Raw genomic sequence first — 18561 nt, 5'->3', positions numbered from 1 at the left:
GAACTTTTCATAAAATATAAAAAAGTCGTTTGATTGATGTTTATTCGTCCAACTTAAAGTGAGAAAAGACAGTCTGTTACTTCGTTCAAAATAAATGAGCTTTCTTACAAGAAACCTTATATTCTGCGCACACAATAACGATATTTTTTAGTAACTCTTTTAGTAATTTAATATAATTCAATCAAACTTCTTTTCTACTTTTACATACTTATGAATTTCTCTTTACAATATGTTTTAACTTCAAAATAACTATAACACGCTGTACGCTCTAGATATTCTTATGTACTATTGATACACTTGAAACCTGTAAGTAAGAAGGATTTGGCGAAAAGTTTACAGTAACGACTCTGAACTCTATTCTATTATAGTATGGTTTATAATATGTATATCAATTTGTCTAAGCGTCAAAAAGTTAGGATCTCGCGGAGCCTACACAACATTACGACGCGTAAATAAATAGAAGGCAAGTAGTAACGAGAGTAAAATGCGACATACCAAAAAGAGCTGCCTCTATCCTATGGAAGCCTTTATATTGCTCATGTAACAGTGAAACATTACGCGTCGAAATCGTTGCGCAGCTCCAAATACTCAAGGAATTTAGATTTAAAACATTGCTTATATTCACATAGGCACTATTCTCACTGTTTCATCGTGGAAGTCACTAAAATTACATACGTAGACCAAATAACTATCTGTAATTCATAATATAAGATTTTACGAGTACAGTACACTAAAATTGACTCATTTATGCGACTGTATTGATACAACTAAAAATAATATCTCGAAAGACATAAAAACATCGAATATAACAGTATGTCCAAATATTTTCTGGGCAAAAATATAAAGAAATCTGGACTTCGTTACGGATAAATATCCATTGTTTTGAGACAACGCTAAATATAAATCACGTAGATAGTAGATAAATATATTAAAACCCATTTTTCATTGCAATAATCGATGTTAATATCCAGACGAAATTTAAGTATAATTTTGATAAATAAATATTACAATTTCATGCTACTTCTTATATTTTATGAACACTTAAATTTCAATTGCTCACTTTATCGAAGGAGAAGTCCTTAGTGCTATTATATTAAGTTCTATTTTAACAATTTCACTTGCAGCCTACAACTAGAAGAAACTGCTCAACATCGTAATATAATATGAGTTACATAGAATAGCACACGGTACATCTTCATCTAAGAGAAGTCAAAATACATAGAGTAGTTTTAATTGATATCATACAGAAGGGAACTTTAAGAAAGCTATCGCATACGTGTATACACAAGTAATTCAAGCAAGGAGTGGTCTAACATATTTTACATAATTTGTAATATGATTTGTCAAATAATATAATAGGGTAGGGTATATAGGGTAGGTATATAACGCGATTAGTTTTAGAAAGAAGCGTAGCTACTTTTAGTGGAATATTTATATGAAGGTCCCTAACAAAAATTTGCTCCAACATTGTAACATTGAATGAAAACCGAATTGTCATAGAGATTGTATGCCTCACGCTATGCCCATTTAGCAATAAGAAGTATTATTTTATAGTAAAGAAATGGAAACATATACCTCTCTATTTAATTATGAGTACGGTGCACATTATAACTCTCTTTACACATTATACTATGTACGGTGTTCAGAAACTACGAAAATTATGGTTACGACCATAGCTTGGTTTACAAGAATATTGAGGTACCTACCTAATAGAATTTTAGTGTAGGTATGTGCTCAACAAAATGGTCTCAACGTCCTGTAATTAAATTTTTAAATTTAACGTCTGTCTCAGGAAGATGACTAATTACAATTTTTAATTTACAACGCCTCTACAATATTTTCTAGTTTTTACCTACTTTAATCTGTGATATTATTTTCACCGCTCAAATGTTTCATACAAATCGAATTAATTTATAATCATTATTGATTAAAAGATATTATTTTCTAATTTTAATAAAAATTGGACTTGTCCCTCTTCAGACATAAAATGGCACAGCTATTTAATGAAATTTGGACGTTGCATAAATTTAAATACAATCGACGTAATTTTTATATTTCCTCCGCAATTTGCGAAATTAATATTTCCTTATAACTACTAATAAAGAACCGTTTAATTTTGCTATAAACACTACAAATGTCATTTCATATATGAAAACGTACTATGAGATTTTATCTATTAGGTAGTTACATATAAATCTTTCAAGAGAATTTTTCCAGTTATCAACTTAACTGCAACCAATTACTAAAACATAGAAATGTTTATTCTCGTAAATGTTACCACCTATTTCTAGTGAATTTCAGGATTACTAAATATTACTATATTTAAAATTGAGATTCCGATATTTACATCATTTTTTTTATAACCTAAAAAAAACAAAATTCTCAGATCAAGCAAACGAAACCATATCAAAATTCATATTCACGTAAAAAATATATCCAATTATGAGCAAAAATCCTTAATATTCATAGGTACATAAAGTAATAAGATAAGAAAATAATATTCGAGGTGGACTCTTATATCGAGTTGTCATAAAAAGTAAATAAAATAAATTACTCTGAGCATTATATCGACCTTAGGCCGAATATACATGTACTACAACTAAGCCATTACATCGAATATGTGATACTATATCTAAGCTTGCATAATATATTTAAAATGATATCCATTCCGCTTGGACTCCTTTTTTGGATATTCGAAAATAAGTCAAACTATAGAGCAGTTAGTTTCAAGCTTTCTGCAGTTACAATTTGCAGGCATTCTGCAGACAACATTGGCGTGTCAAGAAGAAAATAATTTCAGAGGGAAAATGAAGTAAGTATGAAAACGACAAAGTATTGAAAAATACAAGCTGTTCCCAAAATGAAATACCCATATTTGATGATATTCTGACATTATGAGATCTCTTCTATCTGACGTTATTATTATCCTTTTTAATGGCCAAATTGCCAAAGTACACTGAACAGTATACTGGTAGTAAACACTGGTTTGATCTTCTTAAGTCAGTCTATAATAATCAGAATGAGAGAAGGGAAATGAAGTGAAAGACGTTTGTAATAGTTAGAAGTAGAAAATAATAGATTCAAGTTAATAAAATAAACATTTCATTGCAATATTCAGAATACGAGGTATAAGGTACGATATATTTTTCGAGAAGAACCAAATAAGGAGATCCTAGTGGAATAAAACTAATATGATACTTAATATACGGAGCACACGTACAACTCGATTAAATTGAAAATGTTATTTAGGGCTGATTTTTCAATCCTTGGTTAAAATTTATCCGTCCAATAAAGTATTACTTACACGAAAATTTTAAAATGTCACCTGTAAACTGTCAAATACGGACAATTAGAATACATTTTTGAAATGGTAGTTTAATACGTTATTCGATGAATAAGTTTTAACCAAGGATTGAAAAATCAGCCCTTATTTGAATATTTCATAAACATATTTAGTAAAAACTACCATTTTTTGATGTTTGATATCTAATTGCTATCATGAACTCTAGTTTCATTGACACTTGATACGCTTCCTATTATCTATATATCCACGTTTAACACAGTGTAAAAATGCATATATATTAATGCACAGTTTTGCAAACTACGTACTAACAAGTTTGTGTATATTGTAGTATCAAAAGAATAAAATAAATAATGTCAATTGACCAATCACATTAATTTAATCGTGTTGTAATATGCTTATAATAACAAATACAAAATGTTCCACACAAAAGATCGTGTACGCAATGACTAAATCTCACCCACTTCCAGAATACTTCATAAAACCAGTGTTTTCCAACCTTAAACCTTAATGTATTACCAATAAACAATAATTTACTATAATAACTATTTGCCTACATATCTAACTATATATGTTTTATTATTTCCAAGGCATACTGCGAGTGTCTCTCATTTTATAATTAACGAAATTGATCTATCATCTAGACTTTTCCTAATTTGAAGCTAAAGGGCCGTGCACACGTTTCCTCGTACCTGCGCAAACTAGGCTTGCACAGTTTTCCGTGTGGAAGGAAATAAGATTGGAAAACACTCGACTTACACATTCAAACACGGCTATGAACGGTAACATATATTACACCTAGTTTAACAGTTAGACTGATATTATTGCGTTTCTCACTGTAGGTTCGTAAGGTCCTGTATTAGAGCAAGGCTCACTTTACGAGCGATAACATTTGAACAACATTTATACAACAAATTTGAGTAATATACGATTCATTTTATCAAATTCAATCAACAATCCCGTGGTTGTAAAGGCATATTGTATAAACTATCCCTTAACATGCTTTGGTTAAACATTCAGTGCAGAAACTAAATACAATGCTCCAAGCGTGTACTATGAGTAATTTTGTACTCAAATAAAGATATTAGTTATAAAAATCAGATCATCACACGTCTACATAGAAATAACATGCGCTAATACTTTAAAAGTTAATACAAAAATACTGACATCTTACTTTTAATATTAGGTGTCGATTCACGGAATGAATAATTAAGGTTTATAAAATTACTTTTTACTACTCAAGATTTACCAAAACGTTGTAAACAGACTAAACGAAAGATAAACGATATCTAAATCGAATATACTCTTGGTGATTTAACCTAACTCCAATAAAACCATTTAAAAAACCTCATTGCAATTCCTACACGAAATAATATTAATATAAAAACATACATCCTACAGTCTTTAATAATATGACCAAAAATATGCGCAAAGCAATCGCAAACTCAACATCGCTACTCAATATTCCCAAATTTTGTACTCAACACCTAAAAGCGTGCTAAATCTATTTAATATCATATATTCCCGAATGAGATTCGATGTACCGTGGCGAGATGATGCGGCCAGAGTCGACGACTGGCGTCAGGAGTTCTTCAGAAGGGACTTGAATGCGTATCCTATTGTCGGAGGGCATGTTAGTACCGTTCGAGGTGTAGAAGCCGAGGGTCGCTGGCTTATGGTGTATCTCAGTGTAGCCCTTGTACTTGGACGGGCTGACGGGCTGCAAGTGCGAAGGGCTGGCTGCAAGCGGGTTGTATGTCACGTGGATGCGAACAACGTCCTCTGACATGGGAGAAACTGAAGGCGGGTACGGAGTGGCCCGCGGCGTCGAATTGGCCGTGGAAACCCTCTGTATGCTTAGACCGCAGATACCGGACCTGAAAATTCATCGCGAAAACACAGTTAGAGAGTTTCCAACCTGCCCCCCTAGAAAAGTGGCTTTCTATTAGCGTAAAGTTGAATAGAATAGATTATGAATGTATGAGATTGACGTAATAAATCGTAGTCGTCGTCGTAATCAAACGTCAATCTCATACATTCATAATCTATTCTATTCAACTTTACGCTAATAGAAAGCCACTTGTCTAGGGGAGCTGGAGCATTGCCGCGGCTAAGTGAATCCTAGCGTCAGCATCTATCGGCGTATGGAGATAATGTATCAGCAACGCAATTGTAAAGAACGGCAGAACGCTAAGCTATGATTATATCGAAGATGTTGTAGTCAATACAGGCATAATATCATTTAATTTAACTTTTCAATAATATTGTATGCCGATTGAGAAATACTTGTAACGCGTAAATAAATGTGCCTGTGAATACTCTTATTTTTGGTTCATCCTCATATTGATATAGCTTATTATGACTTTATTGACTGGGTCGTGCATCATCGCAGCGTTCTACATGAGCGGGCAGATGTGGGCAGATGCACTGTGAATGTAGGGTTGCCAACAGAATACTGCAATATAGTATTAGAAGAAAACTAGTGCATTTCACGAGCTCCGTAGTTGGCAAAATAAAGGTAAAATGTAGCAAAGCTTTACCTCGATTTGCTTCCGTTGGATTGAAATCGGTCACAGAATACTATATTCTCCAGATTGGCAACCCTAAATAGCGGCGACCCACCTCCCTCGTGTATAGTGCCCGTGGCTGACCGTTTTAGGATATTGTGGTTTTTGAGTTCGACCGCCAACTCTGCCATCGAACCGCTTTGTATCGATCCTTTGGACCCCACCTTGATTTATCGCAATAACAATTTAATATTCAACAAAACTTTTCCTGCTTTATGCTAACCTGGTACTTCGTCGTTCGTTATATTTGTTATTATACTTATATAGAATAGGTCATTATTATACTTATATAGAATAGGTCATAAGTGCATACAATCATAAAAGTTCTAAGAAGAATAACATCTAGAAAGTTAAGTAAATACGTTCAACAAGGAAAACATTCACGACCAAAAGTATTACACATCGTATAATTATAAACCGATATATATATATATAATTATAATTACATAGAGAAAAGATAGTCTATGTAATTATGCATTGTTAGTAGAAACGCAAAAGAAACGAAACTAAGATTTTAATTACGATTAAGGGAGAGAGTCTAGAAATTATGACAATAATACATACAATTTGTAAAAATAAATAACATATTTTTTAAATCCGCCGCGATTTTCCTATTGTGCCAATACCATGAAAAAGTGTAACATCTGAGAAATATCTCTGAAAGAAGAAAACCCATATAACAATAAAATCAACCCAATACCATTCAACTATTACAATTACTTAGCATATTTTATATAACATTGGTTATATACATTATTCTATGCCATAGCCTGTAATACTTTTGGACATTGTTACAAGTGTGAACATTTATGTGAACCTGTGCAATACTATAACGTGAAGTAAATAGTGAAGGTACAGTTGTATAGGAAGACAAACCCACATATAAATTATCTAAGTACTAGGTGCGTAACTCGAGAATACTTATAGGATGGTATAAGAAACTTAAAAAAAACTGTACAATAATTTTCATATAATTCAAGAGCCTCGTTATTCAAAAATATAAAAATGAATCGCAAAATGTGTTGGTAAGCGCATAACTCGAGAACGGCTGAACCGATTTCGATAATTCTTTTTTTATTATATTCCTTGAAGTACAAGGATGGTTTTTATGTAGAGAAAACGTAAGTACCACGGGCGAAGCCGGGGCGGACCGCTAGTTCAAAATAAACGACCATGATAATTATTAACAAGACAAACGGCCCTTCTATATCTATTATTATAATTCATTAATTATCACCATAATCATAAACTTAACAAAGTTACCTTGAATTAAACACATTGTAGAAACTGTTACAAGGCCATTATACAATTACTGTCGTTAATATTTGAAACGTATAATTTGTAATCATTCACTGATATACAAGTACTTAACCAGAAAAATATATAGTTTTGTTTTCACTTCGTCGTAATTATTTGTATGTTATGATATAAATAAAAATAATGCTAAAAACCACCCTCCTAATAGCATCTACGTAGTTACTAGGGTATAAGAAGTGCTAAAGGGAATAAGGGATACTCATACCGTTTACCCTGAGCCTGTACACAGAAATACTGTAAATTCAAAAAGTGTAAAGCTGCTTAGATTCCGACACTTCTGTACTTTATCAAATGTGGGTACCTGAACAAAATATGTACGTTATGTAACCTCTATTTCAAATGTAGTTTTACCATAATTTTTTGTTTAATTTACATTGTACACAAGTGTCATAGTCTAATGGGAAAATGGCATACCAGGTACTTTACCATCAAGGCGGAGCGGAGCAATCATTAATTATTCGTGATAATAAACGTTTTAGTTGTTTAAATGGATCGCGTCGTCGCAATATGTAAACGGTACGGTAAAACCTACTGCTGACCTTAATGTGTTTTCCAGTTCACACTATTAATTTATTGATACTTATCGGAAATCAATAAACCATTAAACAACGCGATACTACAACGGTAGTTAATGTTTACCCCTTTATGACAAACAAAAATGGAACAAAACGACCTGACGCATTAAAACAATCATATATTTCAAAGCGCTCATCTATAAGAAGTAAATTCGATTAGACTCAGTTATAACATTCTAAAAATAATTTACTATATGCAACTTTACAGAAATACGTCGAATCACGCGTGGTAGGGATAAGAAAAAGATGGCGCGTAACGGAAAAATATCACGCGTAACGAAAAAATGTTACACTAAATTTTTTCCAACCCCGATAAAGAAGTTTCACTTCAAAAATATTCATTCCATTGCGTCCTTTACACCTACACGTTCTACCCTCCAAGTCCTCAACCCGAGCACGCGCTTACAAGGTTAGAACGCACTCCGCTCCGCCCATCGCCGCTAGCACTACACAAAACATCTCACCCATCTGACCCAGTGCCGTCGTCCGCGTCGCTGACGTTGCTGTGCGTGTCGAGCGAGTTGTCCGGCGCGTGCGACCGCCCGCTCGAGAACACGCTCAGGTCGGCCGTGCTCGTGACGCTCGTGTCCGCGAGCGAGCGCCGCGAGCCCAGCGCCGACGCCGAGTCCTCGCAGCGCGCCGCCGCGCCGCTGTGCTCTGTAACACGCGCCCGCTCCGCTCACTACTAGCTACACACTCCTATGGATATATGTTACAAGAACACGCTTTATGTCGCGTCTTTTTACATTTGAAAGTGACAAGTTTTGGTTAATAACTTATTTTGAATACAAAAGATGTTATGGTAAAATTATTAATAGTACATATATCCATAATAACACTGTAACAATAAGCGTAATGATGATGCAACGTACATGCAAAACATTGATTACTCACCTCGCTTCTTCCGCGACACACACACATTTTTAAGCGAAAACTGTGCTGTAAGCGCACATGCAATAATTTCGTATAAAATAAAAATCTCTGCTCAATACGTATAATATACTTCATAATTAAATATTAATCACTAGTATCGACGTTTCCGTTTATTTTGCACTTTATGCTTTCGTTTATTTATTAAATAACTTGGACTAGCGTCGAGGTTAATCGGAGGATTTTCGGGTGAGGAACTCAGGATAATGTTCATCGAAGCTTGGGAAGTGTGGAGAGGGAGGGCCTCATCATTTTTACAATCTGCGAACAGATATTAAACTTTAGAACAACTTTAAACAGGGTACGCGAAGGAAATACGCCTATTTGTGGGCTAATACTGGCGTTTATTTGAGGTAAAATGAAAGTTGAGTTAATTTTACATTACACTGTTAAAATATGAATAAAATTGCATATACAGTATTAATATTTTATTAAAACCTAAAACTTCCAAAAGGTACGTTCAATAACTCTTACAACTAAAAAAAAAGAATGCATTACAATACAAGAAAGACGATTATAGGGGGTGGGTTTATGTGATAAAACTAACGTACTAAGGGAAAACAGGGAGCAGAGATTTTTATACAAAAGAGTTTGCGTAAGATTAAATATGTGCGAGTGAGAAGAAATCAATGCGTATAACATTAAAGAGCCAAGGATTCCTTGTTAGTAAGAACGCGCAGGTTAAATAAAACTTATAACTGTAATTAGTAGAACAGTTGTTAATTATGACATAAACCCACCTCCGTACCGCCCAAACCATGCTAGTGCATAAAACTATAGTAATGAATAAACCGAGTGTATGAATGAAGTGAGAACAGAACGGATCGGGCAAGCAACATAAGTACCACACTGTCATATCGCGTTGCATGTACCTGCGTATCACACAAGCTTGTGACCAGGCTCTGCTCGTGAACAGTAATATATCACGTTCCTTATTGTACAATAACCCATTAGCTTCACATACTCAGTACGTATCGCATGATCCGCTAATACTGAACGATTATAATTATTTACATATAATAGATCTATACTTATGCCTATGATTAAGGTTTCATTAAAATTAACGACTAATGGCTTTTTGAGAATACGTAAAGATTTAACTTAAATGTAACCTTAAATATGTTTTCAGTGACAGTATTTTATTTGTGATAACGATTTAACTTTATGTGTCAGTCATTTACTAACGTGATGATTTGAGAATCTGTTTTTTTTATGATACCTCTATCCAATAACTCAGAAAAAAGTATTGAGTTAGTTCTCTTCGGATTTTAGGAAATGATACCACAATATATAAAATAGACAAGAAGTAAAGTATTATTATTGTAAAACGTTTGTGAAAATATAAAGAAAAAAAAAATAAAAGACTAAAGAAGATAGATTAAAAATACGAACATAGACATAGATTGCACAGATTAAGAAAATGAAATAAATGTGTGCATACGTTAAATGCTTACTTAAATTGTTACTACGAACACATTAAAATATTTTTGGCAAGCCAGAGCGAAAGTACAAATTAGGAGTAATTGATTACCTAAATCCTCATTGTGACATAATTCCACACATGGTACTTAAATGGAACTCAGTCTTAATTAGAAACAAGACGACCATGTATTTACCATGTCTATACCTTGTATATAAGATGTATTATGTGTATAAATACCTATATCTTCATAGTGATCTATATCTATTTTGTAAAATTAAATATATCTTAAAAGCGTTTCTAAATGCCTACTCGACTTAAGTGCAATTTATTCACTTTACGATATACACGCTATGCTGTATATGTTTATAGCGAACAAATCTCAGCATGCCCTTATCATTTTATTAAAAACGCTTGAAATTATAGTTACTGGACCCTCCTATACAGATATGTTTGATCATACATGAAGGAAGAACAAAAACGTAATTATATATGAAGAAAACTGTATTTATAGCTGCAGTGCTAAAACGTAATGTTAATTGAGGAATAATAAAAAGATATGTATCTATCTACAACAAAAAAGAGCGGTTTTCTATAAACCGTCAATCGTTTTAAACTACGTAATTTGAAAGTAATTAAGAAACGATTGTTATAGCAAGAATTAAAAAAAAGAAATTGATTTTTTATAGAAACTATAAACTAGCCGACAGTTTATACACTACAGTATAAAAAATCTTTTACTTCATGTTTTAAACGCAAAGTGGCCTCGCATCTTGACCCGGATAAATGTGAAATGGAAAAATGTGTCAAGCGCCCTTAAGATAATCCAAAATAGAATAAACTTTAAACGTTAGCTTCTATTAAAATGAAAATAAATACCGCTTTCAATAACTACGTAAAACATGAAAATCGGAAAAGGATAAACGAAGGAATAAAGTTTTTTACGTTCCTCAAAAATGATTAAAAAGTTAATCACATACATGCACACAAAACCGAGCTTTGTATGTATGCTAGTTAATACAAGGTCATTTTATTCGCGATAAATATATAATAAAAGATTTTTTCTTTCGAAAGAACATAATAACAAGTTACAGGCAGTCTAACAAAGTACCCTTATTTACCTAACAATTTACTTGGGCACGTGTTGTTATATCAAAATACAATTTAACATTGCTCATAACGGATGAAAAAACATAATATAACCGCTATGCGATAATGGTTTATTGATAACCACATACTTCATAACTCGATTTTCATACAATCGTATACAAATATATAAGTATATATAATTTGTACTTTTAGGTCGATCACATATTGATCCAACAATGCTGTTAATACATGGATGAGGTTATATTAAGAAAATGCACTAAAATACTGTACATACCTTTACATCTACAAACTGGTGTAACAACAAAATAACATTTTAAATAACCATGCAAAATGTTTACTTCAAAACAAATGTATATCTCGCACGCATTTCTACTTATAACTACAAAATAAAAAGTAAAAAGCATTTATCCGACTGTGATGACACATTTTTATAATAAAACTAAATAAATTCGTGACTTGAACGTTGTTTAACTTCTAACCACTGGTTAATATTCGAAGTGATCCTTAACTGCTGTTAATCGCTGTTTTGTCGTAAGGTTAATCAGGGATTAATAATTATGAAAGCCTTACTTTATTAATCTGAATACTGAAGTGATTAAATAGTAGTTTATAATTTTAAAATATTTTATATTAATGTTTATTACGTTGGATGTTTAGTATAGATTAAATGTATGTATTTAATATGAGTAATAGAAGAATAAAATATGTCTTATGAGATTCATAGTAAATGCTGCATAAAAACAAAATTTATTTGGTTAACTAGTACCTATTCTATTAATCTTTAATTTTGTGTATACTGAAAGAGATTATGATTAATATTTTAATGATGTTTTTATTTGAGTGGTTAATTATTTATTCGTTTACCACATTTGATATTTACAAGATTTACGCTATCTACTAAATTACGTTCAATATAGAATTTCAATGATATTATATTATTTAATTTAAACTTAACAACTCATAGCAAAAACACTCATTCAATATCAATTAAAAAAGGCAATGTGTAATCTTTATAAAAACTTATTTAAAACATTTACCCATATCCATAAGATACTTTATTTAATCAATCTACGTGGCAGTATGTTCAATCAGCATATGACTGAATGTTTAAAAAAACCTATTTAAGACATCAACCTACCTATATAAGTCAAAATAGAACATTATACAGAAAACCTATCAGACAATTTGATCAATCACTCGAGAAGTCTACAACATAGGCTATTTATAAATATAAAGCATTTGATCAATCAAGACTTGCAATATAGAACATTTAAAAAAGTTATTCCGGTTACTGGATCTTTGGATTCTGGATTCTTTTAAATCTACCACACTCTCCTATAGTAAAACAATATTTAAAACAGCTTACACACTCTCCTATAGTAAAACAGAACATCATCTAATAAGGCATTGCCCTAACCAAACAACAATTACTACAAGTCATTCATTTAACCAGCTGTTTATAAAACCAATACCACACGAACCTATACCACACCCCGGAAACTCCATACAAAATTATCGTTTTGACAGTCACACTGTAGAGACTGCAAATGTGTGTGTTAACGCTTTTTGGTTGGCACATTTGTGACTAGCGTAAAAAAATTCGCGTTTTTCTGATGAAATACATCCGTAAACAGCACAAAATCTCGAAAAACGATAATCACAAATCCAAAATAATAAAATTACTTTAAGTTAATTTGATTAATGTTGTCAATTTTCGTTGCAGAAAAATGCGGACCATTTTTAGACTGTTGACTGTTGACATTATCGTGCGGGGTGAGGTAAGTGTTTAATTTTGGCGGGGGACGGAGAGTGTCCGTTCTGTAGCGTTTAGCTACTATTATGTATTCTGTGCCTATAGTAAAACAGAACATCATCTAATAAGGTCTAACCAGGCATTTACGTAACCAAACAACTATAACTACAAGTCAACGTGTCACCACAGTACGGTAATTCACAGATGCGTGAACCGATCGGAGCCCAAGCTCTCATCGGAGGTAGTCCTCGATGTGGGCGGCGACTCCAAATTACCTGACACCGTGTCGCTTTGCGATACGCGCAGCTCCTGCAGATCTATGGCCGCTTTTTCACGCCTGGAATTTATTTTAGTGGAATTAGTGTTAAAAACTGATAAGGTGTTGTGCCGCTATGTGTCACCGGCCACCGCCACCGTAATCCGAATTAGATGCGGTTTTTTTGTTAGGCAGCATATTTTCCGACGCTGGTTCTTAGATAAAGTGTATCAAAATCGGTTCATCCATTTATTATTCCCAGGTATATAGGGGTAAAAGTGGGAATGAAAAAAACTAAATTTGTCGAATATACCTAAGTGATATATTAAATGAAAGTGAACCTACCTATCAGTAAGAATAAGTCAAATTTTATCAAAATCGGTTCATCCATTTATTTGATATAGGTAGATATAAAAGACTAAAAATCATAAGGACCGAGAATTAATGTAGAAAACACATGGTTTCATCTGATTCTTTGATATTTTTATTGAACCCATAAGAAAGACAGAGAATGATGACGCGTTGTTGAAAAAAAATACTATGTATTTCATAAGCACATTACATAAAAGTTGACACGAAAAATGTATATTTTTTTTTGTATGAAAAAAACTTAAAAGATACAATTTTTGTTTTTTTTTAAACAAACCAATGAACTATTGCTCACTCACATCACACCATATAGTACTGTATAGTTATATATTACATTACCTTAAAATCACTGTAGCTCTAGCTTGTTTCTCGGCATCCGAAAAGTTCTCAGCCCTCTGACCAATCTTGGATTTCTTGTCCGGTTCCACGAACGTTCCTAGTTGTCTCTTAGGCAACTCGGCGGGGGGCGGAGGCCCAGGATAATCGAGCTTCGCCCGTTTCAACTCATCCATGGACCTCTCTAAGTTGTATATGACTATGTCGTCCTCGAAACCGAAATCCTTATGTAATTTAACCTGAAACAAATTAGTTGTAGTCATGCTTCATTTCATTTAAAAAGAAATAAGTTTACAAGATATACCTTATAGGTGATTTTACAACAATCTAAGTTATGACTACAAAAATAGGCATAAAATGCAAAAGTAAAATTAATAACTGTTTTAATGGACGAACAAATGTTTCTTTTGTACGTTTATGACCTTATCAAATTCAAATCAATACAATCAATTGTAATTATGTCAATGAGAGGCAGACATGCATCAGTGAGTTTAAACAATTTAGCTGAAGTCTTAATAAGCTTAAGACAGATTTCAACTCTATAGGTCACTTAAAAAAAATAGGTGAAGCAAATACACATGTTTACAAATTTTATATTCAAAAATTATATCAAATTTACCTGGATATAATTTACAATAAGATCCATATCATTCAACTTCATTATGGCTTTTTTATGGAGCTTAAGAATAGCATATGCCATAGCTGTTATAACACGCTCTCCATCCAGTAAATATATATCCCATACTCGCAAACAAAGACTGAATGGAACTCGTTCAACAAAACATACAAAATACCATTTGAGAGAGTACAATATGGCATCTAGGCCATACTTATCGAAATGAAACTTGAGCTTAGGCATGAACTTTGTGAGTATTTTATCGTGATGCTCAAGGAATCTTGTTAACTTTGGAAATCCTTCAATATACAATCCATGCATGGCATACTTCTTATCAGATAATAATATCGCTAAAGCCCAGAACGCGTCTTCTTCGTCCATATACATAAGCAGAACACCGGCTAAACCTGACATGCCTTGGCAATAGCCTACTTCGGAATTGTACATGCTGTAAGCACATAGAACATTGAACAATGAACACTGCTTTTCTGAATATCTCTCTCTGTAGAACTGGTGTTCACGAAACTGCCTATTTACATCTGAATCTATCTGCCTGACGTCCGTCGACCATGTCTTGGCCAATTTTAACATCTCTCTGTATTTCCCGAGATTCTCAGACTTTATTCGGTTAACATCTAACAGTTTGCACCATATCTTACTCCTTAATGAATTTGGAATGCCTTTATAAATTCTTCTATGTAGCTTTTCTTTTGTTGTGGGAGAGTCCCATGAGCCAAGCATCTTGACCCATTTTTTCTCCCTCTCGACTTCAACGTTGATCTTTTGCGGCGCCGTTTTTTGCGGCAACCGCTCATCGTGGATAAACCCATACCTGTAGATAAATCACAAATCTAATGAAATGTATTTATGTAAGTGAAGTATGTATATTATAATATGTATATATTCTGTGGAAAAAAATAAATAAAAAAATTGATTTGTTACACAGTCAACTAATTACTAACCAAATAGGCAAATGCAAATATTTTGACAGGTTCTAAGCAGTTGAAATCGCAAGAATAAATGCTTTTGTTAATAACACCTTCGCAGAGCGCCATATTTTTTTAATAATATGTCTTTGCTAAGCATTATTGCATACAGGAAACAATTAATGTGCCCATGGCTAGGTGGCATGTAATTAAAGAGAAATGTTTATTATAGTAGAGCCATTTTTATAAACAACATTTGACAGTTCAACGATATTCAACAATGTAACCTAGTAACAACAACATAGAATAACATGATATTTTGTTTTCTTAGAACTGCACATTTGCTTAACGTTTTTCAATAATAATTACGATTACATATATTTTTTTTCCTCTTATTTATAAAAACGAATCGCAAAATGTGTTGGTAAGCGCATAACTCGAGAACGGCTGAACCGATTTCGATAATTCTTTTTTTATTATATTCCTTGAAGTACGAGGATGGTTTTTATGTAGAGAAAACGTAAATATGTACCACGGGCGAAGCCGGGGCGGACCGCTAGTTTATAATAATAATGACCGACACAAGTCGCCTGATGAATTTTAAAATTGACATGTGTTTCAAGTTCGGTTGACAAATGTTTCAAGTCCGTATCGAATAATTAACTTTAATTAATGTTTTTAAGCAGGTTACCACCCTACAAAGATAAAATTGATAGACTTCAAATGTTGCCTATTAAATTGGCTCGACTATAATCAGTAAAACAAAGATAAAATTTAAATAAATTTTATTTTAGTTATGTCAATCACAAGTTCTACACATAATACAAAATTATCTTTATTAATAATACATAATGTATTATTACTACAACCTAAATAATGGTAAAAGTTGAAGCTTATTAGCAAATTTCAACTGTAATCCACTTTTCATATGTTTTCTTTATCATATTGATCTAACATAATTTTTTAATAAGTAATGCATAGAGCATTTAAATTTTCTTTTCATTTTACACATACTTGCAGGAGTATGAAGTAACACAAACTTGTTTTTTATTCACCAAAAATATAGGAAAAATAAAAACTGTTGCATTGCAATATTGTAAATTTGACCATATTTTTTTTCTTAGTTGATAAAACAATTGTTATATAATTTATTTATGATTGGTTCTACTGGAACTTATAAAATTCTACAGGAAATATATTGTATGATGGGTAATATTTACGGTATTACGGTATTACGGAACAGTCAGTAATCTAATATCTGGGATTAGGAAAACATATCCTAATCTATTAATTCCTCAGCCCCCGGAATCACAGACACAATAGAAAATCTATCGTGTTGTGGCCCGATCGGGCCGCTCGGTGGTCAATGGGTTAATTAGATAAAAAACAAGTGATAACTGCGTTAAAAACAACCGACTTCAAACTTGCACTTGCAACATTTACAAATACAGACAAAAATGCTTATAAAATAAAAACTACTGGGCCAATCAGAATAAAATTTTTATGGGACCAATTCGACACCATCCGGCATCTAACAAAAAAAGAATCACGTAAATCGGTTCAGAAACATCGGAGTAATCAGTGTACATACATTAAAAAAAAACATCCCGGCCGAATTGATAACCTCCTCCATTTTTTAGAAGTCGGTTAAAAATTTAAAGACTTAAAATTAATATTTTATAATATGATAGCCAAATATCATGATGGTTTGGAAACCATTTTTGTTGCACTTGGATTTTAATTAGCATGTTTCCCGGATGTTAGATAATTGTTATGATTGTGAAAATAATAAATATTCTGGATTTATAAGCAGAGATATACTATAACCTAAAAATGTAATAATTATCGTAGATGACAATAGTTTATTTTACCTTTTCATAAGTGTAATAACATTAAATGTATAAAATATGCAGTTACAAAAAAAATAAAAAAAACAAGCCCATTATTAAGTTTTGCAAAGGTTGAAAGTGAGCAAAATTCCATGAGCCATCTGTGCTAAGAAAGTCACTTTCTCTTTAAATACACCAAAACAAGTTTATCTACTTAGCATGCATTGATCATATATGTTTCACAAGAGAATGAGTGGCTTTTTCACAAGATATAAAACATATGGGTTTTTAAATATCATTAATTTGAACCTAGTTAGTTATTAAATATAATAATACTAGCAGGAGTAGGAAATTACTTATTTCAAATATATATTTTCACAATGTATCATTTTAATTGAGATGAAAATGTAATAATGTTAGTACATCTGTATAAAAATTGTCACTCTAAAAAGGTTTCAAAAATAGGTGATAAGGGGTTGAATCACTGCAGCGCTGTAATTAGCAAAAAATTCGCAAACGCAATTTTATCTATTTCATGCATTCTTATCTTAAAACCTAATTAATGCTATGTAGACTTAGATCTTGAACGAGGATTAAAAAATAATTTGTGTTTTACTCGTACAAGCATTACATGTCGTCTGATTAGCATAAATTAAAATGTGTATTTAATTATAGGTATATACAACTTTACCTATCAGTTTTGTGATAGTCCTCGAACTCAGGGTCCTCCCACGGGTCTATTTGACCGACGAGATTCTCTCTGCCCCTTTCGTATCTCTGGAAGATACGCTCCCGCTCCTCGGAAGCCCGTGCTAGAAGAGCCTCCTCATTCATAACACAGTTTGTTTTTGCAGTTGTGTCACATACCGACCAACACCTACCCTATTACTATTGTTTAAATGCTCCGCAAAATAATAATTCGCATTCCTTCGCTATCAAATCCAAAATGCTGACACACATAACTACATTGTAATTCTGCCCACCAACAAAATATAATGTTTATAACGCCCTTTTATTTAATCATGTCGCTAGATAAATTGAAGGGTCACACGTTTTATTTATTTTTGTACGACGAAGATATTAAAGCATATTTAAAAATGCTGTTCTTTAATTCGCGAGCAACGTTTTAATTATTGTTAGTCCCAATGAAACATTTCCTGATATCTAGATTCAGAGTTCAGACTTCAATGTAGGTAGGTATCACTCAAAGCCGCCATCAACGACTACAGACTATGGAATGACAGAAATACAGAAAC

The 18561-nt window shown here is 32.6% G+C and overlaps 1 protein-coding gene across 2 annotated transcripts; it reads right to left on the bottom strand.

Moving 5' to 3' along the window:
- Positions 1-3200: 3200 nt before the first annotated feature.
- LOC149911304 (USP6 N-terminal-like protein) lies at positions 3201-18520 on the bottom strand. 2 transcript variants are annotated; one of them, XM_090105120.1, is made up of 6 exons: positions 17997-18520; positions 14554-15382; positions 13938-14173; positions 13249-13310; positions 8225-8417; positions 3201-5178 (listed from the first exon to the last, which is right to left on the bottom strand). In XM_090105120.1, exons 1-6 carry the CDS (start codon positions 18137-18139, stop codon positions 4806-4808), a joined length of 1836 nt encoding a protein of 611 aa, XP_089961246.1. In that variant the 5' UTR covers positions 18140-18520; the 3' UTR covers positions 3201-4805. The 2 variants fall into 2 exon arrangements, with proteins under 2 accessions (XP_089961246.1, XP_089961254.1); XM_090105128.1 differs by having other exon boundaries at positions 8234-8417.
- Positions 18521-18561: the final 41 nt, after the last annotated feature.

Source organism: Colias eurytheme, chromosome 1 (genome assembly GCF_061535395.1).
Source record: "Colias eurytheme isolate Ceu_HAF_F1 chromosome 1, ilColEury1 Martin Lab GWU primary, whole genome shotgun sequence".
NCBI classification, from domain to species: Eukaryota; Metazoa; Arthropoda; class Insecta; order Lepidoptera; family Pieridae; genus Colias; species Colias eurytheme.
Note: the sequence above shows the minus strand (reverse complement) of the source record. Positions and strands in the feature narration are given on the sequence as shown.

Coding starts and splice junctions, on each gene's coding strand:
- LOC149911304 (XM_090105120.1), bottom strand. CDS start 18,139: ATGAATGAGGAGGCTCTTCTAGCACGGGCTTCCGAGGAGCGGGAGCGT. Junction 14,174..14,553: donor TTATTGTAAATTATATCCAG/GTAAATTTGATA, acceptor AATTTGTTTCAG/GTTAAATTACATAAGGATTT. Junction 5,179..8,224: donor GACGGCACTGGGTCAGATGG/GTGAGATGTTTT, acceptor ATGAATTTTCAG/GTCCGGTATCTGCGGTCTAA.